Source organism: Pristiophorus japonicus, chromosome 12 (assembly GCF_044704955.1).
Source record: "Pristiophorus japonicus isolate sPriJap1 chromosome 12, sPriJap1.hap1, whole genome shotgun sequence".
NCBI lineage: Eukaryota > Metazoa > Chordata > Chondrichthyes > Pristiophoridae > Pristiophorus > Pristiophorus japonicus.
In genome coordinates, this window is record NC_091988.1 from 58106396 (window position 1) to 58131525 (window position 25130).

Consider the following 25130-nt stretch of genomic DNA (forward strand, 5'->3'; position numbering starts at 1 on the left):
AGTTCATCTTTTTGCCGCATTTCATGTTGCAATCAACATAATAAAAAAGCAGATCATTATCATATTGCTGTTTGTGGGAGCTTGCTGTGCGCAGATTGGCTGCTGCGTTTCCTACAGTGACTACACTCCAAAAGTACTTAATTGGCTGTAAAGTGCTTTGAGATGTCATGTGGTTGTGAAAGGCGCTATATAAATCCAAGTCTTTCTTTCTTCATCATTCTGCAATAATCGCAAGAGTTACATTTAGTGAATTAGTCCCGTGCAACATCTGGGCGAGCTCTTGTGCAGGGATCAGTGGCGAAGGAACAGCTGGAAGATTCACCAAGTAACTTTCCCCCTTTCTGCTCGCTGCATAAACTAAATAAAAGAAAATGAGTTTGCTGGTTTAGCAGCCAAGAAAAACACCAGGAACTCAGAAGTGACTAATTGAGGATTTTTCTCAGATAAGATGATGTTCCTTCTAACAACCCCCAGGAGAGTCTATTCTGAAGTAGTATTCATTTCAAATGTGACTGCTGTTGTTGCCATTTCTCTTTAGATTTTTGCCTGGCCTCCTAACCTATGCCCACCCCCACCCCATCTTGTCTCTCCTGTTCAGCATCCACATTGTTCACCTTCGCCTTGTTAAGCACTCCCAGATGTTCTCTCTTTACACGTGTCTGACGTGGGATAGAAAATGTAAGTTGTTGTTTAGAGTAGAGGTTTCTAAACTTTCCTGCGCAGGACATCCCTTTGTAAATTTTAGCACACTCCTGAGGGACCCGCTGCCAATATTGGCGCAGATCAAGAACCTCCTGCAAATATTGGCACAGTCCCAAGCCACCCCTCCTGCAAGCATTGGCACACTCCCGGGGGAGCCGCTGCAAACATCAACACACTTCCAGGGACCTCCTGAAAACACAGACGCACTTCCGGTGGATCCAATTCTAACTTTCAAAAGCCAGAGTCAGCTGCCCAAAGGAAAACAGCGCTATCGCTGCAGGAAATAGGTCCATTCGGAACAGGAGTAGGCCATTCAGCTCCTCGAGCCTGCTCTGCCATTCAGTTAGATCATGGCTGATCTGTACCTCAACTCCATTTACCTGCCTTAGCTCCATACCCCTTGACACCCTAACAAAATTCTATCTATCTCAGTCTTGAAAGCTCCAATTGTCCCAGCATCCACAGCTGTTTGGGGCAAGAGAGTTACACATTTCTACCGCCTTTTGTGTGTACAAGTGTTTCCTGATTTCACCCCTGAATGGCCTCGCTCTAATTTTAGGATAATGTCCCCTTTCTCTCCCACCAGAGGAAATAGTTTCTCTCTATCTACCCTATCGAATCCCTTTAAGTATTTTAAATACTTCAATCAGATCACCCCTCCAGATGGGCAGAACATCTGGGATCCCTTTATGGATGTGGGATTTGTGGAACCCATCTTATAAAACCAATGGTTTAGGGGCAGCTACAAGTGCTTAACTCCAACCGAGACGGCAGTTATATATGATTATGTTCAATATGAATGTCCTTAAAAGAAGATAGGCGGTAAGCGCCTTGGGATGTTTTACTGCATAGGCTACATTATGTAAATACTTTTTTACGCAATGACCAGTTAGGATTTGGAATGCACCGCCTGATAGGGTGGTGGATACAGATTCAATAGTAACCTTCAAAATGGGAATTGGATAAATACTTGAAGGAGAAAAAAATTGCAGGGATATTGGGAAAGAGCGGGGGGAGTGGGGGTGGGGGGACAGGACTAACTGGATTGCACTTTGAAAAAGCCTGTGCAGACTCGATGGGCCGAACGGCCTCCTTCTGTGCTATACTGTTCTATAATTCTATGAAATGCAAGTTGTTATTGTAACATGAGCACATTAAAGAGAGGGTCAAGGGTTAATGTGTCTTTCGGTTAAAGAATGCAGGTATTGTGGTGTTTTTGGACATGATCCAAGTAGATACCTTAATAAAAAAAAGATACAATGACGTGTTAGAGAAACCTCGCCACCCCCCCACCCCCCCACCCCCCCAAAAGTACCTTTAACTCACTTAAACACCACCAGCTCCCGATCAAACAAATCACAGATGGCAACAATGAGGGGAGGGGAGGGGGAAATAAACTTGAAATGAGACTCAGTTAATTCTGGTCAGACTTCACGCTCCCACATATAAACATCCCATAATGATTTATCGCTGTAGTAGCTCCCAATGTGTTTGTTTAACTGCTCTGTGCAATACCACTACAGAGCCTGGGAGGGGATTGTTATGCTAAGGCTGGCCCCATGTCTATATTGTTGCAGCCTTCTAAGGCCAACATTCATTCTCCAGGGGTAGGTGCCAAGGAGAGAGTGTCGCGAATGTGTATGAGAGTTCATTACAACGTGCGTGTAGATGTGAGGGGGCGGGGCAGGGGGGGGGGGCACATGAAATTACTGCGATTTATGCTGCATAATTTATAGGGTTTCATTTAGCCGGTAGTTCTCCTGTCTGAGGTACAGCCCGGCAGCGTCCGGTTGAATTGTATCGCAGCAGCAAATGCCCTTGGCCCTGTGCATTCAGTTAGCATCCTCTGGATTAGAACAGACTGGATTCTTATCTGAATGTGCTGGTCTTGCTCATGACTGTTTCAATATCAGGGAGGATGGGGGAACCCAGGAAATGGGGGGGAGGGGAAGGGAGGGTGGGGAACGAGGGGAAGGAAGATGGGAGGACGAGAATGGGGCGGTGAGAGAGGGAGGAGAATGGGATCGAGGGGAGGATGGGGTCGAGGGAGAGAGAGGGAGAATAGGGTCAAGGGGGAGGGAGGATGGGGTCGAGGGGAGGGAGGTTGGGTGGATGAGAATAGGGCAGTGAGAGCGGGAGGAGAATGGGGTTGAGGGGAGGGAGGGAGGATGGGGTCGGAGGGAGGAGGGATGAGGGAGAATGGGGAGTGAGGGAGGATGGGGGGAGGGAGAGAATGGGGTGAGGGAGAGAATGGGGAGGCTGCATGAATCTCCAACTCAAGAACTGAGAGGAACTGGGATAAGAATGCCTGATGTTTTAAATTGTTCTGTCTGCCTGACCGCAAGTTGCAAATTAAATTGATGTAAGACACAGAAGCTCAAACTATAGAGGCACAGGCTCATTTCACTCTCAGTGCATTGCGTTGCCTGGCAACAGTAACCATTGCCCCGGGGTGACTTTTAACAAGGAACATTCTTGCTTGTTTTACAGCATCTTTACGATGCAAGTTATAGTTTTAAACAGTCGTGGAATTGTTCACAAGAACCTTGGAGTGTTATTGATATCTACTTCTCTCCATGCTCTCTAAACTAGTCCAACACATCATGGTATCAAATGGCCGAATTAAAAGTTCACAGAGGCTCCCCCAATGCGGAGAAGTTCACCACCCAGAGTGGAACTGAGCTATATAACCAGGAAGGTCATGTTGCTCTTTGCTTAATCAGCTGACGTCTGACAGGGCAGCAGTTGGAAGTGCTAGAGTTACCAGTGTCAGCCGTGAGATGCGCCCTTGCCTTTCAGTCAGAAGGTCGTGGGTTCAAGTCCCACTCCAGAGACTTCAGCACAAAATCTAGGCGGACACTCCCAGTGCCGTACATTGTGCTACATTGTCGGAAGTGCCGTCTTTCGGATGAGACGTTAAACCGAGCTCTCTCAGATGGACGTAAAAGATCCCATGGCACTATTTTGATGAAGAGCAGGGGAGTTATCCCCGGTGTCCTGGCTAATATTTATCCCTCAACCAACATAACAAAAACAGTTTATCTGGTCATTATCATGTTGCTTTTGCTAGCGCAGCCTTCGGCCGTCTGAGGAAAAGAGTGTTTGAAGACCAGGCCCTCAAATCTACCACCAAACTCATGGTCTACAGGGCTGTAGTAATACCCACACTACTGTATGGATGTATAGAAGGTACCTCAAGTCGCTGGAGATATATCACCAACGATGTCTCCGCAAGATCCTGCAAATTCCCTGGGAGGGCAGGCGCACCAACATCAGTGTCCTCGACCAGGCTAACATTGAAGCACTGACCACACTTGATCAGCTTCGCTGGGAAGGCCACATAGTATGCATGCCAGATACGAAACTCCCTAAGCAAATGCTTTATGCGGAGCTCCTTCATGGTAAATGAGCCAAAGGTGGGCAGCGGAAACGTTATAAGGACACCCTCAAAGCCTCCCTGGTAAAGTGCGACATCACCACTGACACCTGGGAGACCCTGGCCGCAGACCACCTGAGGTAGAGAAGGTCCATCCGGGAGGGCGTTGAGCTCTTCGAGTCTCAACGCAAAGAGCCTGATGAGGCCAAGCGCAGGCAGTGGAAGGAGCGCACGGCAAACTAGCCCCACCGACCCTTCCCTCGACGAATGTCCCACCTGTAACAGGGTCTGTAGCTCTCGTATCGGACTGTTCGGCCATCAAAGAACTCACTTTGGGAGTGGAAGCAAGTCCTCCTCTATTCCGAGGGACTGCCTATGATGATGATGATGATGCTTTTCAATTCTATACCTCTTGAAATAAACCCTACTGATTGGTTTGCTTTTTTTATGGCCTTGCTAGCCTGTATCGCAACTTTTAGTGATTTGTTTATTTGTACGCCGAGATCCCTTTGTTCCTCAACCCACCTAGACTCGCACCCTCCAAGTAATAGCTAACCTCCCTATTCTTCCTACCAAAATGTAATACCTCACATTTATCTGTGTTGAACTTCATTTGCCAATTATATGCCCATTGTCCATTCCGCAAGTTTAGATGCGAAGTTAATCCAAGGCCTTGTCTGCTCCCTCAGGTGGACGTAAAACTATGGCTCTGTTGAGAAGAAGAGCAGAGGATTTGTCTTGGCCAATATTTATCCTTTGACAAGTTAAAAAACAGATTATTTGGTCATTATCATAGTGCTGTTTGTGGGAGTTTGCTGTGCACAAATTGCCTGCCAAGTTTCCTACACTACAACAGTGGCTATACTTCATTGGATGTAAAGCGCTTTGGGATGTCCTGAGGTCTTGAAAGGTGCTATACAAATGCAAGTCTTAAGTTACAGTTGACTACAGTGCCCATGAGCTGGGGCGAGGGGAGGGGGGGGTGATTGAAAAATAAAATTTCAGATCAGTGTCCAGTGATCCCTGATGGAAATTGCATGTGTGTGGATTTCAGGCAAAGGTGGGAATGGGTTGAGCCGTGATGCTCCCCATGGTTGAATAGTCAGCCACTGCTCCATCATCATAGGCAGTCCCTCGAAATCGAGGAAGACTTGCTTCCACTCTAAAAGTGAGTTCTCAGATAACTGTACAGTCCAATACTGGAATTATAGTCTGTCACAGGTGGGACAGGCAGTGGTTAAAGGAAAGGGAGGGTAGGACTGGTTTGCTGCATGGTCCTTCCGCTGCCTGCGCTTGTTTTCTGCATGCTCTCGGCGATGAGAATTGAGGTGCTCAATGCCCTCCCGGATGCTCTTCCTCCATTTAGGGCGGTCTTGGGCCAGGGATTCCCAGGTGCTGGTGGGGATGTTGCACTTTATCAAGGAGCCTTTGAGGGTGTCCTTGAAACGTTTCCTCTGCCCACCTGGGGCTCGCTTGCCATGTCGGAGCTCCGAGTAGAGTGCTTGCTTTGGGAGTCTCGTGTTGGGCACTGGTCCAGGCTCACACATGCAGGATGGCCACTTGCACGAAGTACCAAACCATGGTCAGAGCTTGGTGTGGTTTGATCTAGGTATGAATCAGTGCTTGCACCAGAACAGGGGGAATGTTTGAAAACCTTGACTTCCAATTGTGGTCACTCACATGCAGCGGACGGATTGAGTCAGGGGGCGAATGAACGGAACGCCTAAAAATTTCAGAACTGACAAAATAGACTTTCACACACTTGCTGAAGAAACTGATCAAAATACAATAGCAAAGGAAAATCTGGCTGACAATTGAATATATTATGGGATGGCTTCTGCAAATGAGCGCTGCCTCATAATTAATGAACTGAGAATTGAGCAGAGTGCGCTGGTCTCTCTGTGCTTCCATCACACAAAGCTCGGTGCCGTTGTGCATCAATTTGTAAAATCTGCCCGTATATCCGTTGCCTACATCAAGCTCCCTGGGACAGATCTCCCTCCCTTTGACTAGGAACAGTTGGAACATCCACTCGCGGGACTGAGTTCCGGGCAGTAATCTGATTGAGATGGGTTCTGAACAGAAGGATGGACACGTGGGGAGTGAGTTGCAGGCAGTAATGTAACTGACAGGTTCAAATGGCCAGTGTACAATGGATTCTGGTGAGCAAGGTACAGACTGCTGCCAAGTCCAGGGGTTCAGACTGTATATATACACATATACAAAATAATAGTGAGGTTTAAAACTGCAGTTTAATTGGGAGATTCAGATCACAGCACCTGGCATAAGAACAAAACTCCTTGCTTTATTGGCAGCCCAAGATTAGATTATAGCCTTGGAATCATTCCACAGTGTCTATTATTTATTCATGTTCCAGCATTACACCTCAGAACAGCACCCCCTACCACACCAGCCTGGCATTTCCACTTTGCACACAAGTTATTGTGTGTGTAATTTCTGAATGAGAGTGCTAATTTAGTGCTAATTGATGGGCCTGTGCTCACTGGAAACTGGTTCGAGACCGCTCCAAATGCATTTCGCATCAGATTCTTAATGCCAGCCAAGGGAGGAAGCTATCAGTAATGGGCTGGATCAGATCCCAAGTTTCAGAGGTAAACTAACTGTGCCACCAGGACTGCAGCAAGCAGCCACTAATGTACCAGGTAATATCAGCATCAAAGGGAGAGCCTGCTTTGGACCCATGTACAGGTTAATAATGAAATATCACATGCGATCTCAGCATTAAAGAAATACTTGCATTTGTATAGCGTCTTTCACCACTGGATATCGCAAAGCGCTTTACAGCCAATGAAGTACTTTTGGAATGTAGGCACTATTGTAATGTGGGAAACGTGGCAACTAATTTGCTCACAGCAAGCTCCCACAAACAGCAATGTGATAATGACCAGATAATCTGCTTTTGTTATGTTGATTGAGGGATAAATATTGGCCAGGCCACCGGGGATAAACTCCGCTGCTCTTCTTCGAAATAGTGCCACGAGATCTTTTACGTCCACCCAAGACAGCAGACAAGTCCTCAGTTTAACGTCTCATCCGAAAGGCGGCATCTCCGACAGTGTGGCATTGCACTGGAGTGCCAGCCTAGATTTTTGTGGTCAAGTTCCTGGAGTGGGACTTGACCCCACAACCTGACTACCCACTGAGCCACACCTGACACTGCAGTATATCTCATCTTCATTTGTGCTGGAGTTAAACTCACATTTCATATGGAGGGGTGCCTCTTCTCCATTTACACTTAGAAATTGGGTTTTACACTTGGAGATCTCGGCTACTGCTCTGCGTATTATTGACCTGAATCAGCTTTTGTTTGCTTACATTACAGTCATCGCATTCTAAATATAATTCGTTAACTGATGGACTTTGAGACACTTTGGCAGTGATAATGGCGCACTATAAATCCAAATCATTTGTTACTTTGGCATTCAGTGTAGAGCTACTAGTCAATCTTTTCTGTACTTTTTAAAGAAACCTTTAACTGCACCCTCAAATATAGGTTCCTCTACGCCTCTACACTAATGCAAGGACAGAGATATGGATATAGGAGACACATGTCTGTCTCTGTGTACAGCCTTTTGCTAAGGAAATGGGCAGGAGGTGAAAACACACAATCGCAACTCTCTTTGTTTGGCTCCATTTCAAGATGGCAGGTCTTGCAATGGAGAGCAGTAAGATTCCAACACTGATGATTATCAAGGGTTCTTTTTGTAAAATGGACAGATTTAAACAATCATTCTGCTTTTATTTTGTTGCCAAAAGAATATAGGCCTGGCAGGTAGGTAGGTAAGCAGAGGGCACAGATTTAAAATAATTGGCAAACGATCCAAAGGGGAGTCAGGAGAATTTTTTTTACGCAGCGAGTTGGTATGATCCGGAATGCACTGCCTGAAAGGAAGCACTTTCAATAGTAACCTTCAAAAGGGAATTGGATAACTACTTGAAAAGGAAAGTTTTGCTATGGGGAAAGAGCAGGTGAGTGGAAGTGATTGAACGTCTCTTTCAAATAACCGGAAGAGGCACGGTGGACTGAATGGCCTCCTTCTGTGCCATACGATTCTGCGATTTAAACACAATGAAATGAAATAAACTTTTAACCAAATGTTGTCTTCTTAAGTTCTGATAAAGGCCTGAAATGTTAACTTGCCATTTCTCTCCACAGATGCTGTGCCTGACTTACTGGGTTGTTCCAGCACTTTCTGTTTTAGGCTTCAGATTTGCAGCATTTTCGGTTTTCCTTTTTACTTCAATGCCTGTCCTAACAAGGTGACGTTGGCCCAACTCGCTTTCTCCGAACTCACCTGCTGGTTTCCGCCACTTATTTCAGTCATTAATCCAACAGCTGTTCCAGGTATTTGAGGGGCTTTAATACAGTCAGCTCATGCTCAGTGCTCAACACTGAATCGACTTGTCTGCAGTACTCAACAGTTTGAGTAACAGCGAGAATTTTCTCTCACCTAATTTCTCGCACCCTTTAAATCCTGAATGGGAGATTGTGTGAACTGTAAAATGTATCATGTGGCTTGTATTCATGACTGTAACTTGATAGATTATTAAAATAATAAAAGTTGTGACCTATTTTACACAGTGATGACTGGGGTGGGGGGAGCGGGGGGCGAGAGAAAAGATTCACCTAAATGGAATTTACAGTAAATATCGCTCAGTGAAAGGGGTGGAGCCTGCACTTTGTTTAGGGGGAGTTAAAGTGCCGGACAGCTTTAATTCCTGCAACATTGGAAAATAATACTCGAAAGGTGAACCCAATACAAGTGGTAGAAATACTTTTCTGTTCTCTCCACCTGCCTCTGGACCTGCTGAGTGCTTCCTGAATATTCTGTGTTCGTGTTCTGGTCGAACTATTCACTTCCTGGACAAGTCATTGAGTTGAAGACATGTTTCGTCAAGGGCAATTTTGTTTGAAACTGTTCTCCCCTTTTCTCTCATTGTCTGCCCCACAAGGCTGACTTGGAGGACGTTTTACGACGTTAAAGGCACTATATAAATACAAGTTGTTATTGTATATAAGTACACGTTGTTGTTGTTGCTGATGTACAGCCCCACGGGTAGGCCGACACCAATTGCCAAAATGGCCATTCTTGCATGTGTGAGCCTGAGGCAAGATATTCAACCTTGAAAGGCATCACAAGCAAACCCAACTCTGTTCTCACCCAGCATCAATGCACATGTGGTTCCAAGCAGTGGGTGGGCCTGAAATAGAGGGTAGACCTCAATTTTGTGTGATAGTGTAAAATGGGTGCTAGCGAGTGGTGGAAATAAAAATGGGGAGAGATGTAAAACAGGCTGCTGACTCGCTATCACCCTCTCAGGGTGGGTCCCTGACATGATTATTTCCCTCCCTCACTCATCAACATTGAAAGCAACTGTAGAGCAACTTGTATTTAGATAGTGCTTTTATCATAGTTAAACGTCAAAGTGCTGCCCAGCTGAGAACAGCTAACTCAGCACAAAGCAGGAAAGAGCCCTGATCCATTCAGCCACTTTCTTCTCCGCGCCGTGGCTCTCTATCAGCTGTGGGGTTCAGTGGGTAGCACCTCTGAGTCAGTAGGTCGTGAGTTCCACTCCAGATACTTGAGCACAAAAATCTAGGCTGATGCTCCCAGTGCAGTGTTGAGGGAGTGCTGCACTGTCGGAACTGCCGTCTTTCAGATGAGATGTTAAACCGAGGCCCTGTCTGCTCTCTCAGGTGGGTGTAAAAAATCCCGCGGCACTATTTTGAAGACGAGCAGGAGAGTTCTCCCCGGTGTCCTGGCCGATATTTGTCCCTCAATTAACATCACTAAAAAGCAGATTATCCTGTCATTATCACATTGCTGTTTGTGGGAGCTTGCTATGCGCAAATTCGCTGCCGCATTTCCTACATTACAACAGCGGTTACACTTCAAAATGGACTCAATTTGATGTAAAGTGCTTTGGGATGTCCGGTGGTCATGAAAGGCACTATATAAATGCAAGTCTTTTTTTATATAATCGAGTTTGTGGTATCCACAGTCTCTAAGTTACAGTGTCAGTCTGTTCTACAACACGCTCTGCCTGTCTCAGTCGCCCATCAGTGAAGACTGTCACAGTGACATATACTGATGCTCCTTCTGTCGGGATTATCGCATGTGGTTAAATGCAGTGAGATTTGTAAAAGAGGAAATCGTTGCAGAGAGAACGAGCCGAGACGAGCCGAACGTTATTTTTGTGAGAAGGTGATCTCTCCATGGCGTTAACCGTAGTGATTTTAGAACAACTAGGGGTCAATAAAAAGTGATAGAGAAAGCAAGGCAGGAAGGAAGTGTGACACGTACAGGAAGTGCATGCTTCATACAAGACTGTTAATATGTCAGAGGTGAAGCCACAAGTGATGCAATGGCCTTTTTATAGCATTAGGGTAGCTTGTCACCCAACAGTCATCATTGCGTATCACAAGTATCGATGCCAACTTAATCCGAGCTTTATACAAAAAGGTCTTTTTCTTCCCAGGCTTAAGAGGACAGGAAAGCTAACATGCTTCCAGGCTGCTTCCTGCCACTGTGGTTCTGAAACCAGCTGCTAGCTGAACAAGACAGGATGTGGGGAGGGAGCTTCTGCCCGCGACCCACCCAAGCCCCGCAGAAGAGAAGCCTCTACCCCACCCTAATTGCGCATGGGAGGCAGGCAATTCGAGTGAGCAGGGAATCACCGTGCCCAAAAAGCACCACTGCTTGGCACCTGTGTGAAAGTACGTGTGTATGCGTGTGAGATTATACGTGTGAGAGAATGTGTGTGTGTATGTGAGAATGTATGTATGTGAAAGAATGTATGTGTGTATGTGAGAATGTATGCGTGAGAGAATATATGCATGTGTGAGAATATAGGCGTGTGAGAAAATGTATGCATGATAGAATGTATGCATGTGTGAGAATGTAGGCGTGTGAGAGAATGTATGCATGTGTGAGAATGTAGGCATGTGTGAGAATGTAGGCGTGTGAGAGAATGTAGGCGTGTGAGAGAATGTAGGCGTGTGAGAGAATGTAGGCATGAGAGAATGTATGTGTGAGAGAATGTAGGCTTGTGAGAGAATGTAGGCGTGTGAGAGAATGTAGGCGTGTGAGAGAATGTAGGCGTGTGAGAGAATGTATGCGTGTGAGAGAATGTATGCGTGTGAGAATGTATATGTATATATGTATGCATGTGTGTGTGTATGTGAGAATGTATGCATGAGAGAATGTATGTATGTGTGAGAAAATATATGCATGCGAGAATTTTAGTGTGAGTGCAATGTTTATAAGTATGTGTATAAGTATGTGAGATTGTATCTATGTGTTTCAGAATGTGTGTGGGTATTTGCATGCGTGTGTTTGAGTATGTGTTTATATATATGTGTGTGTGTGTGTGTGTGTGTCAGTGAGTGAAAGATGTGGCAATAACTTGTTGATATGTCTTAGACATGATTATTCTCTTAACTCACTGAAGTTTTAATGAGCGGTATTTGATTATGAGCCCCGGTCTGTCATTTGTGTTTCCCAGTTAGGTATAATAGCTAACTTGCTTGCTTCTTGATTTTCCAGTTCTATGTCTGCATATATCTATATAGTGTGCATGGCCACACCACATGACCACTGATCAGTATACATCAAAAAAAAAATGGTATTAATGCAGGTGAAGACAAGATCAGAGTGGGTAAAGCAGGTTGAAATATTTGGAGGATTTTTTTTTCACTTGAAAAAAACTTTTTCTTCAAAGGTAATTGGAGGTTGATCAAAGCCTGTCAATGTCTAGCCAAGCTTACAGGCCAAAATCTGGGATGGGTTCAAAGCCCCTTGGAGAGGGTGCCGAGGAGAATGATACCAAGGATGTGAGACTTCAGTTATGTGGAGGAGCTGAGATTGGAGAAGATTAAGGGGAGATTTAACAGAGGTGTTCAAAATTAGAGAGTAAATAAGGAGAAACTGTTTCCACTGGCAGAAGGGTCAATAACCAGAGGATGCAGATTTAAGATAATTGGCAAAAAAAAGAGGGGTAAGGATGAGATTTTCTTTTTACACAGCGAATTATGATCTGGAATTCACTGCCTGAAAACCCAGTAATGGAAGTAGATTCAAGCGTGGATTTGAAAAGGGAAGTGGATATATACTTGAAAAGGAAAATAATTGCGCAGGGGAAGAACAGGGGAGTGGAGCTAATTGGATAGCTTTTTCAAAGAGCCGCACAAGCACAATGGGCCGAATGACCTCTTTCAGTGCTGTATGATTCTCCGGCCCTGGGCACACCCTTCGTGGCAATGTGCAAAGTTAGTTAAGAGGGCACTGTACCAACATGTTGCCACCCAGTCCCGGGTGCAACATTCTCCCACTGTTACTCAGTTCTGGCTCGATTAACATTTTCATCTCCGGAGTTGCTTCTTGGTGAGTGGACCCCATAGTGTTGGCAAACACACAATTACTTCACATAGGGATGACTCACTTGGCGGGGGGGGGGGGGGGGGGGGGGGAGAAAACTTTGAGAAGCTATTGCTCAATGACATAATTCTGGATTTTCTTCATTCGGATGAAACAGAAATGATTGATTTCTAATCTCAAATCATCAATCAACAACAACAACTTGCAAAGGCAGGCTTAAGGTCACGGCGCAGAATAGGGCCCTGGGGGTTGGAGTCAATGAAACACTGAAGATCCACAACTGGAGTCACAAGGCCATAGAGAATAGGAATGTTAGGATGTATAGCTTGCATAGTTCAATATCAAACTGGGAATATGATACCTTACACAGCCGTTTTGGTTCTCTCATGTGGCTGGGGACATCAAGGCCATGGAAACGTTCCAGAGGAGGGCCTCCTGAATGACACTTACTCTTAGGGCTTGTAGTATCACAACAGGCTCAGGAAATTGGGGCTTTTTGTTTTTAAATTGGAGAAGCATGGGCATTGAGGTGATATTGAAGTTTTTAAAGTGATGAGGGGAATAAATTCTGTTGGGAGTGGGTGGGTCATTTGAGTTAGTCAGGCATGGGAGAACTAAGGGACATCAATATAAAATGTGCAAACATAGATTTAGGTTAGATGCCAGGATTTATGTTCTCAGGGAGTCATTAAGCTCTGGAATAGATTACCAAAAACCTACAGTAAATACGGATTTACTACAGGCCTTCAAAAGGGGAGCTGGGCAGGTTCTGGAGAGTCGAGGATATCACACGTTATAAAGAAAGACTTGCATTTATATAGCGTCTTTCATGATCTCCGGACGTCTCAAAGAGCTTTACAGCCAATGAAGTACTTTTTGGAGTGTAGTCACTGTTGTAATATAGGAAACGCGGCAGCCAATTTGCGCACAGCAAGCTTCCACAAACAGCAATGTGATAATGACCAGACAAATTGCTTTTGTTATGTTGATTGAGGGATAAATATTGGCCAAGTCACTGGGGATAACTCCCCTGCTCTTCTTCAAAACAGTGATGTGGGATCTTCTACATCCACCTGAGAGAGCAGATGGGACCTCGATTTAATGTCTCATCTGAAAGATGGCACCTCAGACAGTGCAGCGCTCCCTCAGCACTGCACTAGGAGTGTCAGCCTAGGTTTTGTGCTCAAGTCCCTGGAGTGAGACTTGAACCCACAACCTTCTGACTCAGGCGATGGTGCTACCCACTGAGCCACAACTGACTTTCAAACTCAGAAGGTAAGTGGGAATGGCTGTTCTGATTGTTATAACCTCCGGAACTTGCTTGATTGTCTTAGCGAGATATTCCAGAGGTATTTTCCCTTAATTTTATTCCTTGCACTCTGGAATTATTTTCTTAAACCCCTTCTGCACTGCTACAATTACTCCCCTCCTTTAAAAGACCCCCCTCAAATTCTGCTATTCTGCCCCCCACCCCCGCCCCCAGATCCAGCTTTCCAGCTTGCTGTGCTTTCCTCTGTCTCCTCTCTCCACCTTTCAAGGAGCGCAATGGAATGTTTCACCTAGTTCAAGGCTTCATAGTCATTTGTTAATAGCAGCTCAAATCCCAAGTATATTATTTACTTCTTATTGGAAAAGATTGGCTACTCTTGCTGATTATGCAGCCACGCTTTAAACACTGGGATCCAACTAACACATCAATTCAGCCAGGGATTTGGCATGGGATTTTGATTTTGGCAAAGATACCCCTTTAAGAGCAGCAGAATGAGGTAAGCAATTCTTTTTTTCCTGGGGATTGAGAGCATAGTTAACAAGTTTGCAGGATTTATACCGTACATCTTAATTCCTAACAAGCTGAAAGTGTGAGACAAAACCAAATTAGCAGCTGAGGTGTAAACAAGGTATTATCAGTGTACCAAGCAGTCCCTAAACCAAGTAGCTCATGAAAGTGACTGACTCCTGAACTGAGCAACTAAACCCAGCAGCTCTAAAACACAGCAGTTTCTGTGGCCCAGCAAATAAACCAACAGGGACTGAACACCATCAGCTCCTGAACCCCCAGCAGACAAACTCGCCAGCCACTGAAGTCCAGCAGAAAATCCAGCATTCCACGAGCCCCATCAGATAAATCCAGTAGCTCCTGAACCCAAGCGGATAATCTCGACAGCCAAGATCTCCAGCAGTTAAACCCAGCATCTCCTGAACTCCAGGAGATAAACTCAGCAGTGACTGAACTCCAGGAGATAAACCCAGCAGTGATTGAACTCCAGCAGTTAAACCCAGCATCTCCTGAACTCCAGCAGTTAAACCCAGCATATCCTGAACTCCAGGAGATAAACTCAGCAGTGACTGAACTCCAGGAGATAAACCCCAGCAGTGACTGAACTCCAGGAGATAAACCCTAGTATCTCCTGAACTCCCAGCAGAAACCCCCAGCAGTGACTGAACTCCAGGAGATAAAAAAAACCCAGCAGTGACTGAACTCCAGGAGATAAACCCAGCAGTGACTGAACTCCCAGCAGAAACCCCCAGCAGTGACAGAACCCCAGCATCTCCTGCACCTAACCAGGTAACGGCAACTGATCCCCAAAACTTAAACAAGACATCTGCCAAACAATGCAGTTCGTGAACTCGAGGCGAGCTGCTTCCCGATAGGCAGAGTTTTCTTGGGTCCTTCCCCAGTCTGCTTTCACAGATAGAGCTAGAGTGTAAATTACTTGGAATAAAAATATCATTAGGACGCAGCTTGCAAACGTGTTTCGGATTCAGAGCCTGCTCAACATGTCTGTGCTCGGCTCAGGAGGTATTCAGCTGGGATTATATTTCAACAACATTACTGACGGGGCTGGTGTGCCAGTTGCAGAGAAGGCCTCGGCGGCACTCACACATGGCTCCAATGTCATCTCGAACATGCTTTGTAAGTGTATCCAATTAAAAGCTTGTTTATGCAGCGGGGCATAGTTAGAAGGAAATCCCGCTGGCCACACGGGATACTAACCCTGTCCCCTCACATACCACACAATGTATATTTTTAATCGCCCCGAGTCAATTTCCTTTTCCCTGATCGAAAATCTCAGGCGTGGCCCTGTACGTAGTGCCTGTGCTGTGGAAGGAAGGGGCTGCCCCCTCACACATCCTTTTAGGGAATGAATGATATAGTCAGGAAATGCAGGCTACTCATCGTAACGGAAAATCACTTCGCAACAAACTTCCTCGTGCTCACAGTTTTTGCTGTTTCCAGTTCAAAGGGTGCGGTTCAGTCACCAGTCGTGATACTGGAGGAGGCTCGCCGACAAATGTCAATTGTTGGAACAAGACAGAAATAGCCCGCTTGCAAAAACTCCCTTCAAACTCCACTTTTCTCCTGCTCCGTCCAATTCCCCTCTCTCGCCATCCAACATCTCCCCCCGGTAACCTTCAGAAGCGACAGCTGCTCTCGGTAACCTCGGTCGGTTGGGTCGTGGCACGGGCTGGCACAACCCTCCCAATATCCCTTCACCTCCGCTCAGCCTGCTCTCCGGCAGTGGGTGTCATTGACACCATACCTCCCGACCCGCAGTGAGCAGAAAGGGCCAGTGGGTTAGTTCTTGGGGCATGACAATGGTCTTTATATAGAGAGAGAGAGAAACTGCAAATCAGCTGATTCTTCCGACTACAAAACCCATGTTATGTTGTTCTCTGCTTAATATTGGGTTGTTCCTGATTTATGTCCAATTCTGGCCTCTTGTGAATCCTCAATTACCTTCATCCCACATTGGCGGCCTCTGCCTAGACCCCAAGCTCTGGAATTCCTTCCCTAAACCTCTCCACCTCTCTCCTCCTTAAAACCCTACCTCTATGACCAAGCTTTCGGTCACTTGTTCTAAAATCTCTTTATGTGACTCGGTGTCAAATTTTGCCTGATGACGCTTCTGTGAAGCACCTTGGGACGTTTTAATACCTCAAAGGTGCTATATCAATGCAAGCTGTTGCTGTTGCCAGTCACACTTACCAGTTGAGAAGTGTGGGTGTAGCCCGTCCTATTGGGACTAGGCTTGGCATCTTCTACAAAGTCCCCAAAAAATGAAGTATGGATGGAGCTGGAGTCCTGAGGACAAGCTCCACTGAAACGTTTAAGAACTACGTTCGAGAACTTTCTTGACACCCCATTTATAAACTAGTCTGCACCTTTCAACATGGAGCAATGGGACTGGCCAACTCGGAACTGGGCAGATGCCAACTCTGGTCGGGACTTTTGCAGGATAGATGTAAGAGGGGAGTCACATCGCTTTGCACAAGAGTTTGGTGCTGCACCAACCATGCACAATATATATGGTAGTGCCTTTAATGTAGCAAAATGTCCCATCATGGTGCTTAAAGGATTGTGGGGGCAAGCAAAACACAATCAGGAACTGAAGGAAGAGTTAGAGGAAAAATAAATAAAGACTTGCATTTATATAGCATCTTTCACGACCACTGGACGTCTCAAAGTGCTTTACAGCCAGTGAAGTACTTTTGGAGTGTAGTCACTGTTGTAATGTGGGAAACGCGGCAACCACTTTGAGCCTAAGCAAGCTCCCACAAACAGCAATGTGATAATGACCCAATAATCTGTTTTTTGGGGGGGTTTTTTGGTTTTGCTGATTGAGGGATAAATATTGGCCAGGGCACCACAGATAATTCCCCTGCTCTTCTTACAAATAGTGCCATGGGATCCTTTACATCTCTCTGAGAGAGCAGAAGGGCCTTAGTTTAACATCCCATCAGAAAGACTGCAGCCTAGATTTTTTATGTGCTCAAGTCCCTGGAGTGGGACTTGGGACTTGAACCCACAACCTTCTGACTCAGAGGAGAGAGTGCTACCCACTGAGCCACAGCTGACACTTGAGAGAAGGTAAGGCTGAAGATGCAAGTTTCGAAGGGACCCCTGAAGGTGAGGAGCAATGAAGCAAGGTGGAGGGAGGGATTTAGGGAGAGGATTCCAGAGTGCAGCACTCTGATATCCAAGAGATATGCCACCAATTGTCCAAGGGGGGAGCTGGGGATATTCTGGGACGTTATTTTCTTTGCCAACTGAAATAGACAGGGGTGAGTGGCATAAATAGTACTTTAATGGACAGCATGGTAATAATGTTCTTTTCTTCTCGGGCACAGAGTGAGGGGAGGGGGGTCATATTATATTTGTCCTGACAGGCTCAATGACCTAGGCAGGCTACCCATTGAGGAGAGCTGGAAAATCCACTGGTTAAATATAGATCCGTGTGGATCATTGCAGCAGCAAATCCGGGACTCATGTCACCAAACAGCCAGCCATGTTGCACCCGACTATTCTTAGAGCGTGCGCCTCTCAAGCATTCGACTCTTTTTACAGGCTCAGTTTCAAACACTAACGACCATGGGCTGACAGTTAACCCCTTCAGGCCTACGTGACAAAGCGCCTTTTAGTATATATTTTTTAATAGCAAGTGAATAAAAGTGGGATGAATGTGAACAATTATTCAGAGGATGCCGTCACATGAATCACAGATATGAAGTGAGTGTGTGTGCATGTATCATTCTACAGGAATGCACAGTAAAGCTAAAACAATTCAGTTCATGGGAGTGAAGGCAATAGACGTGCCAAGGGCACAGTTGGATTCGAGCCTGCAGTTTACTCATTTGAAATCTCCACAGTGTACTGGACAGGCCAACATTTCAGTGAAATGCATTAAGACGTATTTTTTTTCATACAGAAAGACTTGCATTTATATAGCGTGTTTCACGACCATTGGACGTCCCAACACGCTTCACAGCCAATTAAATACGTTTTGAGTGTAGTCACTTGTTGTAATGTAGGCAATTGCAGCAGCTAATTTGCGCACAGCAAGCTCCCACAAACAGCAGTGTGATAATGACCAGATAATCTGTTTTAGTGATGTTGATTGAGGGATAAATATAGGGCAGGACACGGGGATAAACTTCCCTGCTCTGCTTGGAAATAATGCCATGGGATCTTTTATGTCCACCTGAGAGAGCAGACTTTTCATCTGAAAGGTGACACCTCCAACAGTCCAGTACTCCCTCCGCACTGCACTGGAGTGTCAAACGATTTTTGTGTTCAAGTCTCTGGAGTGGGACTTGAACCCACAACCTTCTGACTCAGAGTTGAGAATGCTACCTTCTGGGCCCCGCCCTGCCCTCTGAGATTTTGCATACTTTCCTGCAGGTGCTGACCATCTTTGAAGTACAGTTGCACAGGTGCTGGCTGCCTACCAGTGTTGTGGCAGAGTGTCTGCTCTCCCATGTGCGAGTCTGGGCAGAGAGTGCCAGCGGATGATTACAACCACAGGGAACATTCGCATCTCAGCCGAGCCCAACGCTGTCCTCCACTGACATCCACACACATGCACCTTCCAAGTCGGACCACCGGTCAGGAATAAGGAGCGAAAAGACCTGACTGATTTTTGTTCTTTTCCTTAGCCCTAATTGCCATACCTCTAACAAACAACCATAACAATTTACCTTTATATAAAACCTTTTGTAATGTATGCACTTGTGAGAATGCTCACAGGTTTGTAGAGCTGTTGTATTCTGAGTAGCTTAGCCAGTCATGTGATGTTCACAAGACTCAACAAAAGCCCAGCCAGTTGGGTCTAGGTCATCCACGATGAGGCAGGTGGTTGTGAGCCTATTGGATGAACTGGTAATGTGTAGTGTGATTGTTAAATATTTATTAATAAACCAACTAGTTCTTAATAGCAATGTATTGTTATGAATTCTTAAGCAAAGAATCCATGGAGCAAATACATTACACCTTTAACGTAGTAAAACATCCCAAAGTGTCTCACTGGAGCATTAACAACATTTGACACTGAGTTATGTAAGGAGATATTGGGGCAGGTGACCAAAAGCTTGGGCAAAGGGGTAGGTTTTAAGGAACGTCTTAAAAGAGGAGAGAGAGGGTGTAATGTATTTGCTTCATGGGTTCTTTGATTAAGAATTCACAGCTACATATTTGCTGTAAAGAACTAGCTGGTTCATTAGCAAAGGTTTAACAATCAAACTGAACACTTCCACCATGCTCACAACTGTCCACCTCATCGTGGAGAATCTAAACTCAATTAACTGGAGTTTTATTGAGTCTTGTGAACACAATGCAACAGCTCCACAAACCTGTGAGTATGCTCACCGATGCATATATTACAGAGAGATAAGGAGGTTTAGGGAGGGGATTCCAGAGCTTAGAGCCCAGTCGGTTACCAATGTTGGAGCGATTAAAATCAAGTTGTTCCTAGCTGTGGGTCTTAACTGCGAAACCGATAGCGATTTATAACTAAAGGATGGTAAAAACGTCAAAGGGCCCATAAGATCTTTTACTTTGTTTCCATGCTACCAAATGCTGGGGACACCTTAAGATTAATTTTACAAATGTACGCTCCTCACGTGAATACGCTAGTGGATGCTATTTCGTTTGAGCACTCCAGTCTCCGTGGACAGTCTTAATGGTATTGATTCCTCCAATGATCCAGGGAGAGGCTCTCCACGGGCATGGCAAAGTCAGGATTGTGCGCCACGGTTTAATCGTAACTCTGTGAGCAGAATCTCTATCAGGCAACCAGCAGGTGCTCCAGCCCACAGCGGGATATTTTTTGTGCACCACTTTAAAGTGAGCGCCTTGCTTCACTCCAAACCACAGGTTTCCGACCACAGTGAAGCTGATCGGATGAACATATGATGCTCAGTAATCTAATGACTCAGTGCAATAAAGGCATAAGCCAAACCTCAGTCCGATCTATCACTTCCAGCTTCACTGCTCCCACTTGCCTGTCCCACTAGGATTGCACAATCTCATTATTTCCATAGACCTTCCTCTGCTGCCAACTTCTCTCACCATTATTCCCAAATCGCATTCCTGCCGATTTCCTCAGCTGGAATTGGAGATTGAGGAGCTGGGGGGGGGGGGGGGGGGGAATGGAGATGGGCAAGGACAGGAATACAGATAGAAATCCCCATGGAATTTGTAGGAACCACAAACCCCAATCCTTAAGGCTTATATGAAAGGATCTTCCAACTGCTCAATTCCAGCCAGTGTTTTTCCTTCGCCCCCTCAGGTAACTTGTTGAAAACTGGGGGGTGGGGGGAAGCTTTCCTTACCACCCCTGGGGAACCCGTGTGGAAGTGTTAGTTGAGACGGAGATTGCAAATGTGACCCCGCTCGTCCGGAATGTGACGCTGCAATTACCCGGATACCATGAACTGTACAGAACTGTTCAAATGTAACACGTAATTAAATCCCAAAAATTATGCAGTCCTACAGCAAGTGTTTTTGCCTCAAGGGCTTATACTAATTGAGAAATTGGATAGACAAGAAAAGGCAACTTAATTAAGAGGGAGCAGCCACATAAAGCATTTCTTCTTCCAGTGGTATTGGCTTGTGATTGGATTCTGAGACTTATAGCCATAAAAAAAATAACAAGCTCCATCGTGTTGCAAACTGTTGCTACGCTGTTCTTAGCAGAAACTCAGTATAAATATGTAACCTTTAATGAAGAAACAAGGTATTGCGCCATTGTCTTCAAAATGGTGGTTTCATCCTGTCCATGAGCCTCATGAGCTCATCCCGTCTATGAGACCCACTTCCTGCTCCCTCCTATTTCTCATCTACGTGTTGCCCTTTGGCAACATCATCCAGAAACACAGTGTTAGTTTCCACATGACACTCCAAGATGTCTGCGCTCCATTAATTCTGCCCTCTTAAGCATCCCTGTTATAATCGCTCAACCATTGGTGGCCATGCCTTCTGTTGCCTAGGCCCCAAGCTCTGGAATTCCCTGCCTAATCCTCCCCACCTCTCTACCTCTCTTTCCTCACTATTGCTTCTCTCAACCCCCCCACAGTTTCTAAATTGTCACACTGCTTGTCTGACATCCAGATCTGGATGAGCAGAAATTTTCTCCCATTGAATATTGGCAAGACTGAAGCCATTGTTTTCAGTCCCCGCCACAAATGCCATTCCCTAGCCACTGATTCCATCCCTTTCCCCAACTTCTATCTGAGGCTGAACCAGACTGTTTGCAATCTTAGTGTCATATTTGACCCTGAAATGAGCTGTCGACCACATATCTGCAGCATAACTATGACGGCCTATTTCCACCTACGTAACATCGCCAGTCTCCGCCCTTGCCTCAGGTCATCCACTGCTGAAGCCCTCATCCATGCTTTTGTTACTATTCCAATGCACGCCTGGCTGGCCTCCCACATTCTACCCTACTTAAAATGGAAATGATCCAAAACTCAGCTAACTCGCACCAAGTCCCGCTCACCTATCACCCCTGTGCTCACTGACCTACATTGGCTTCAGGGTAAACAATGCCTCGATTTCAAAATTCTCATCCTTATTTTCAAACCCTTCCATGGCCTCGCCCCTCCCTCTCTCTGTAATCTCCTCCAGCCCCACAACCCCCCTGAGACGTCTGTGCTCCTCTAATTCTGCCCTCTTGAGCATCCCTGATTGTAATCATTCAACCATTGTTGCCGTGCCTTCTGTGCCTAGGCCCCAAGCTCTGGAATTCCCTACCTAATCCTCCCCACCTCTCTTTCCTCCTTCAAGACGCTCTTTAAAACATACCTCTTTGACCAAACTTTTGGTCACCTGTGCTAATTTCTACTTATGCAGCTCGGTGTCAATTTTTTAAATCTCATATTACTCCTGTGAAGCGCCTTGGGAAAGTTTCATTATGTTAAGGGCGCTATATAAATACAAGTTGTTGATGTTGTTATTTCTTCTCAAAGCATTAGTTTGGTCCCCATCCTCTCAATCCTCCCTCCCCAGGTCAGCATAAACAGAAGCAAACCACTGCAGGGCCTCACATCATGTTACAACTCTTCATCTCCCACCCATCCCCAACCAAATATCCACAGTGTGGAAACCATAACCGAGATAAGACATGACTCCCACGGTGAAATATGATATTCTAAACCCCACCCGCATCCCCCGCCCACCCCCATGGTGAAAACATAACACACCAACCCCCTCCACAACGATGATACAACATTCCAGCTCCGACCTCATAGCGATGGCTTGACACTCCAACATCTCTACATTGGAAACACTTTGTTTCCCTAGCGGTGCTACAATACAACTCCCCCACCCCCCAACCCACCTGCTGTTGTTCTGTGCTTCAATAAAACAAATACCTGAAGTTCATTCAATGTTGAAGTCCGAACTATGAAACCAGACCAGTTATTAAGTGATTTTACTTACTTTGATGCCAACTTGGTGACAGTAAGGAATTGCCATCAGGAACCCGTTGGCCCTGAACTTGATGTGCTAAATTAACCATCCTGCCATACACATCACTTGAAAATCAATGGCTGGAGCCACTGACTGGCACCAAAGCACAAATAAAATAACGTTCACCAATTAAAGATTTAGCATCGAGAAGTTTAATTCAATCCTTTGTGCTGGCTTCTTTCTCTCCATGTCACTCACACAATTCGAGCTCATGTGTTAGAAAGGGCGTGGGTATAGTGGCAAAGCATGTTGTCGTGCTAGCCTGGCGCTATTTGCTCAGAGTTCCACACCCATAATGCTCTGACACAAGGTTGTGATGTTGGCCCACATAGTGCCCCGGGCAACAGGGTGACAGATCCTTGGGATTACACCGTAGGGAAAGCATCTTTGGAAATATATCCCCAATAAACAAACTCCAGAAACAAACTCCTGGAATACACCTCTTTGAATATGCCCCAAAATATACATCTCGGAATAGGACCCCGGAAATACATGGTAGTAAATAACCTGTGGCAGATTTTACTTGGAAATTAACTCTAATAAATATACCCTTGGAATGACCATTGGATACACGACCATGGTGGCACAGTCTCTGGAAGGAAACTTAGAACTCTGAAAATTAACCATTAAGCCCCTGGAGGAAGACCATGGGCTGGATTTTCGGTTGTCTAACGCCTCAGTTAGCGGCCAGAGGGGGAGCGTAAGAGGTTACCGAACAGGAGTGCAGCTTTTGACGCCCCGACCGAAAATTCATTAGAGGCTCACCAGGGGCGCAAACCAGTGATGCCTGCTAACGATCAGTGTGATCCTGACGTCAGTCCTGGTGCAACGCCCACGCTTGTGCCCCGGTCGGTAAATTTGGTGCGGCCGCCTCATTGAGCGCCCGCCAAGAACAACGTTTGGAAAAACAGTCGGTACAGAGTCGTTAACTGGTGGCTACTTAAAGGGATGAGGAAGTGCTTCCCTCGGAGGTCACAGTCAGTGCAACGTTTACACACAGCACGGTGCGTGAGCCTCCGAGTTTGCAGCGGCAGACAGACATAACAGTACAGGTTGAAAACAAGTGATTTTGAAAACTTCAATGGGTGCATTACTATGCCGCGCCTTTAAGATTCGGCTTTTGCTGGGATCTGAATCGGAGTTCAATGTATGCGCAATACGTCCGCAAAATTTACTGATCACACTTTCATTATGCCGCCCCCCGTAGTGTGCAACGGCTGATTTAGCACATGTCATCTCTTTGACCGATTCTGACGAAGATCTGGGCGGAGGGGGCAAACTTTTTCAAGGCGCTAAAGTTACCGCTCTACCTGGGTTACTGCCCCAAATGAGGCGCAACCAAATTTCTCCCCTTATGCCTCCACTTCAGAGACACATTATGAAATGTTATTAATTTTGTCAGCGATCTTTCTCCAGCGGAAAACATTGGTGGACCACAGCTACAGCTTCACGAGTGGCACATCCTATACTTCGGCAGGATGCTACTTATTTGGATGCTCCATTTGCTGCCTTTGAAAAGAGCTCCACTTCAGCTCGATCATTTGCCTGGCACATGCCAGTTGCTGAAACCGGGGGAACTTGGCATGTAACAATGACCTTAACTTTCAATGGTTGGCGAGTTGCCTCACCACAACACTTCCCATCACTTACCTTTAAAGCCCAGGTAGACCCGGGGGGCATTCTGCTGATGACCCCGGGCATCGCAGCACCACAGGGAAAGGACCAGGAACCAGGTGGGCAGAAAGCGGTCCATGACAACCAGAGCTGACCGATGACAAAGAAACAGGAGCCTTCAGACCTGCATCAGGATCGAGGTACAAAAGGACAGAAAAAACACATAATCCCTCATCAGTTGAGTGGTAAGGCAAACAGCTCAATAGTGATTAAAGTCAGCTTTTTGTGGGTTTGTAGATAGGAGACAGAGAGAGAGAGAAGTCTGAATACCATATTAACTTTAATATCAGCGCAGGGGGAAATGAGGAAGGTGTGGTGATGGATGGGGGAGAGCCAAGCTGCTGCTGATCACTAAAGAACTCCCAGAACACTGATTAAAATGACATTGTCAGAGAGTCAGGACACAGCGTGAACACAGTTATCAGCGCAATAATTAATCATTGTTTGAAGCATTAGCGTCCAGCAAATTCAAATAATCCCTTTGAGTGCTTTAAGCAGATTTCAACTCCCCCATGAAAATAAACACTTATTACTGCTTCGAATGATTCCCTTTTCCATTTTTTTAACTCCAGCAGCGCGCCCTCCACGAAACAAATCTGTTTTGTGAGTCTGTAAATTCCTACTTAAAAAAAATATATATTTATAGCAGATGTTGACCCCCTTTGAAGGTGCGATGCTGAGAGGAACCGGGAATGGCTGTGAAGGGGACAGATACACTGGTTGGGACCCT

The 25130-nt window shown here is 45.8% G+C and overlaps 1 protein-coding gene across 2 annotated transcripts in view; it reads right to left on the bottom strand.

The window, feature by feature from the left end:
• sema3fb (sema domain, immunoglobulin domain (Ig), short basic domain, secreted, (semaphorin) 3Fb) overlaps positions 1-25130 on the bottom strand; it is a 263872-nt gene that overhangs the window by 235786 nt on the left and 2956 nt on the right. The window contains exon 2 of one of the 2 annotated variants that reach the window (XM_070895532.1): positions 24377-24524. In XM_070895532.1, the coding sequence (XP_070751633.1) occupies positions 24377-24479 (103 nt within the window). In that variant the 5' untranslated portion in view covers positions 24480-24524. Of the gene's footprint in view, positions 1-24376; positions 24591-25130 lie in introns of those variants that run through there. The other variant, XM_070895533.1, reaches the window with a different exon arrangement.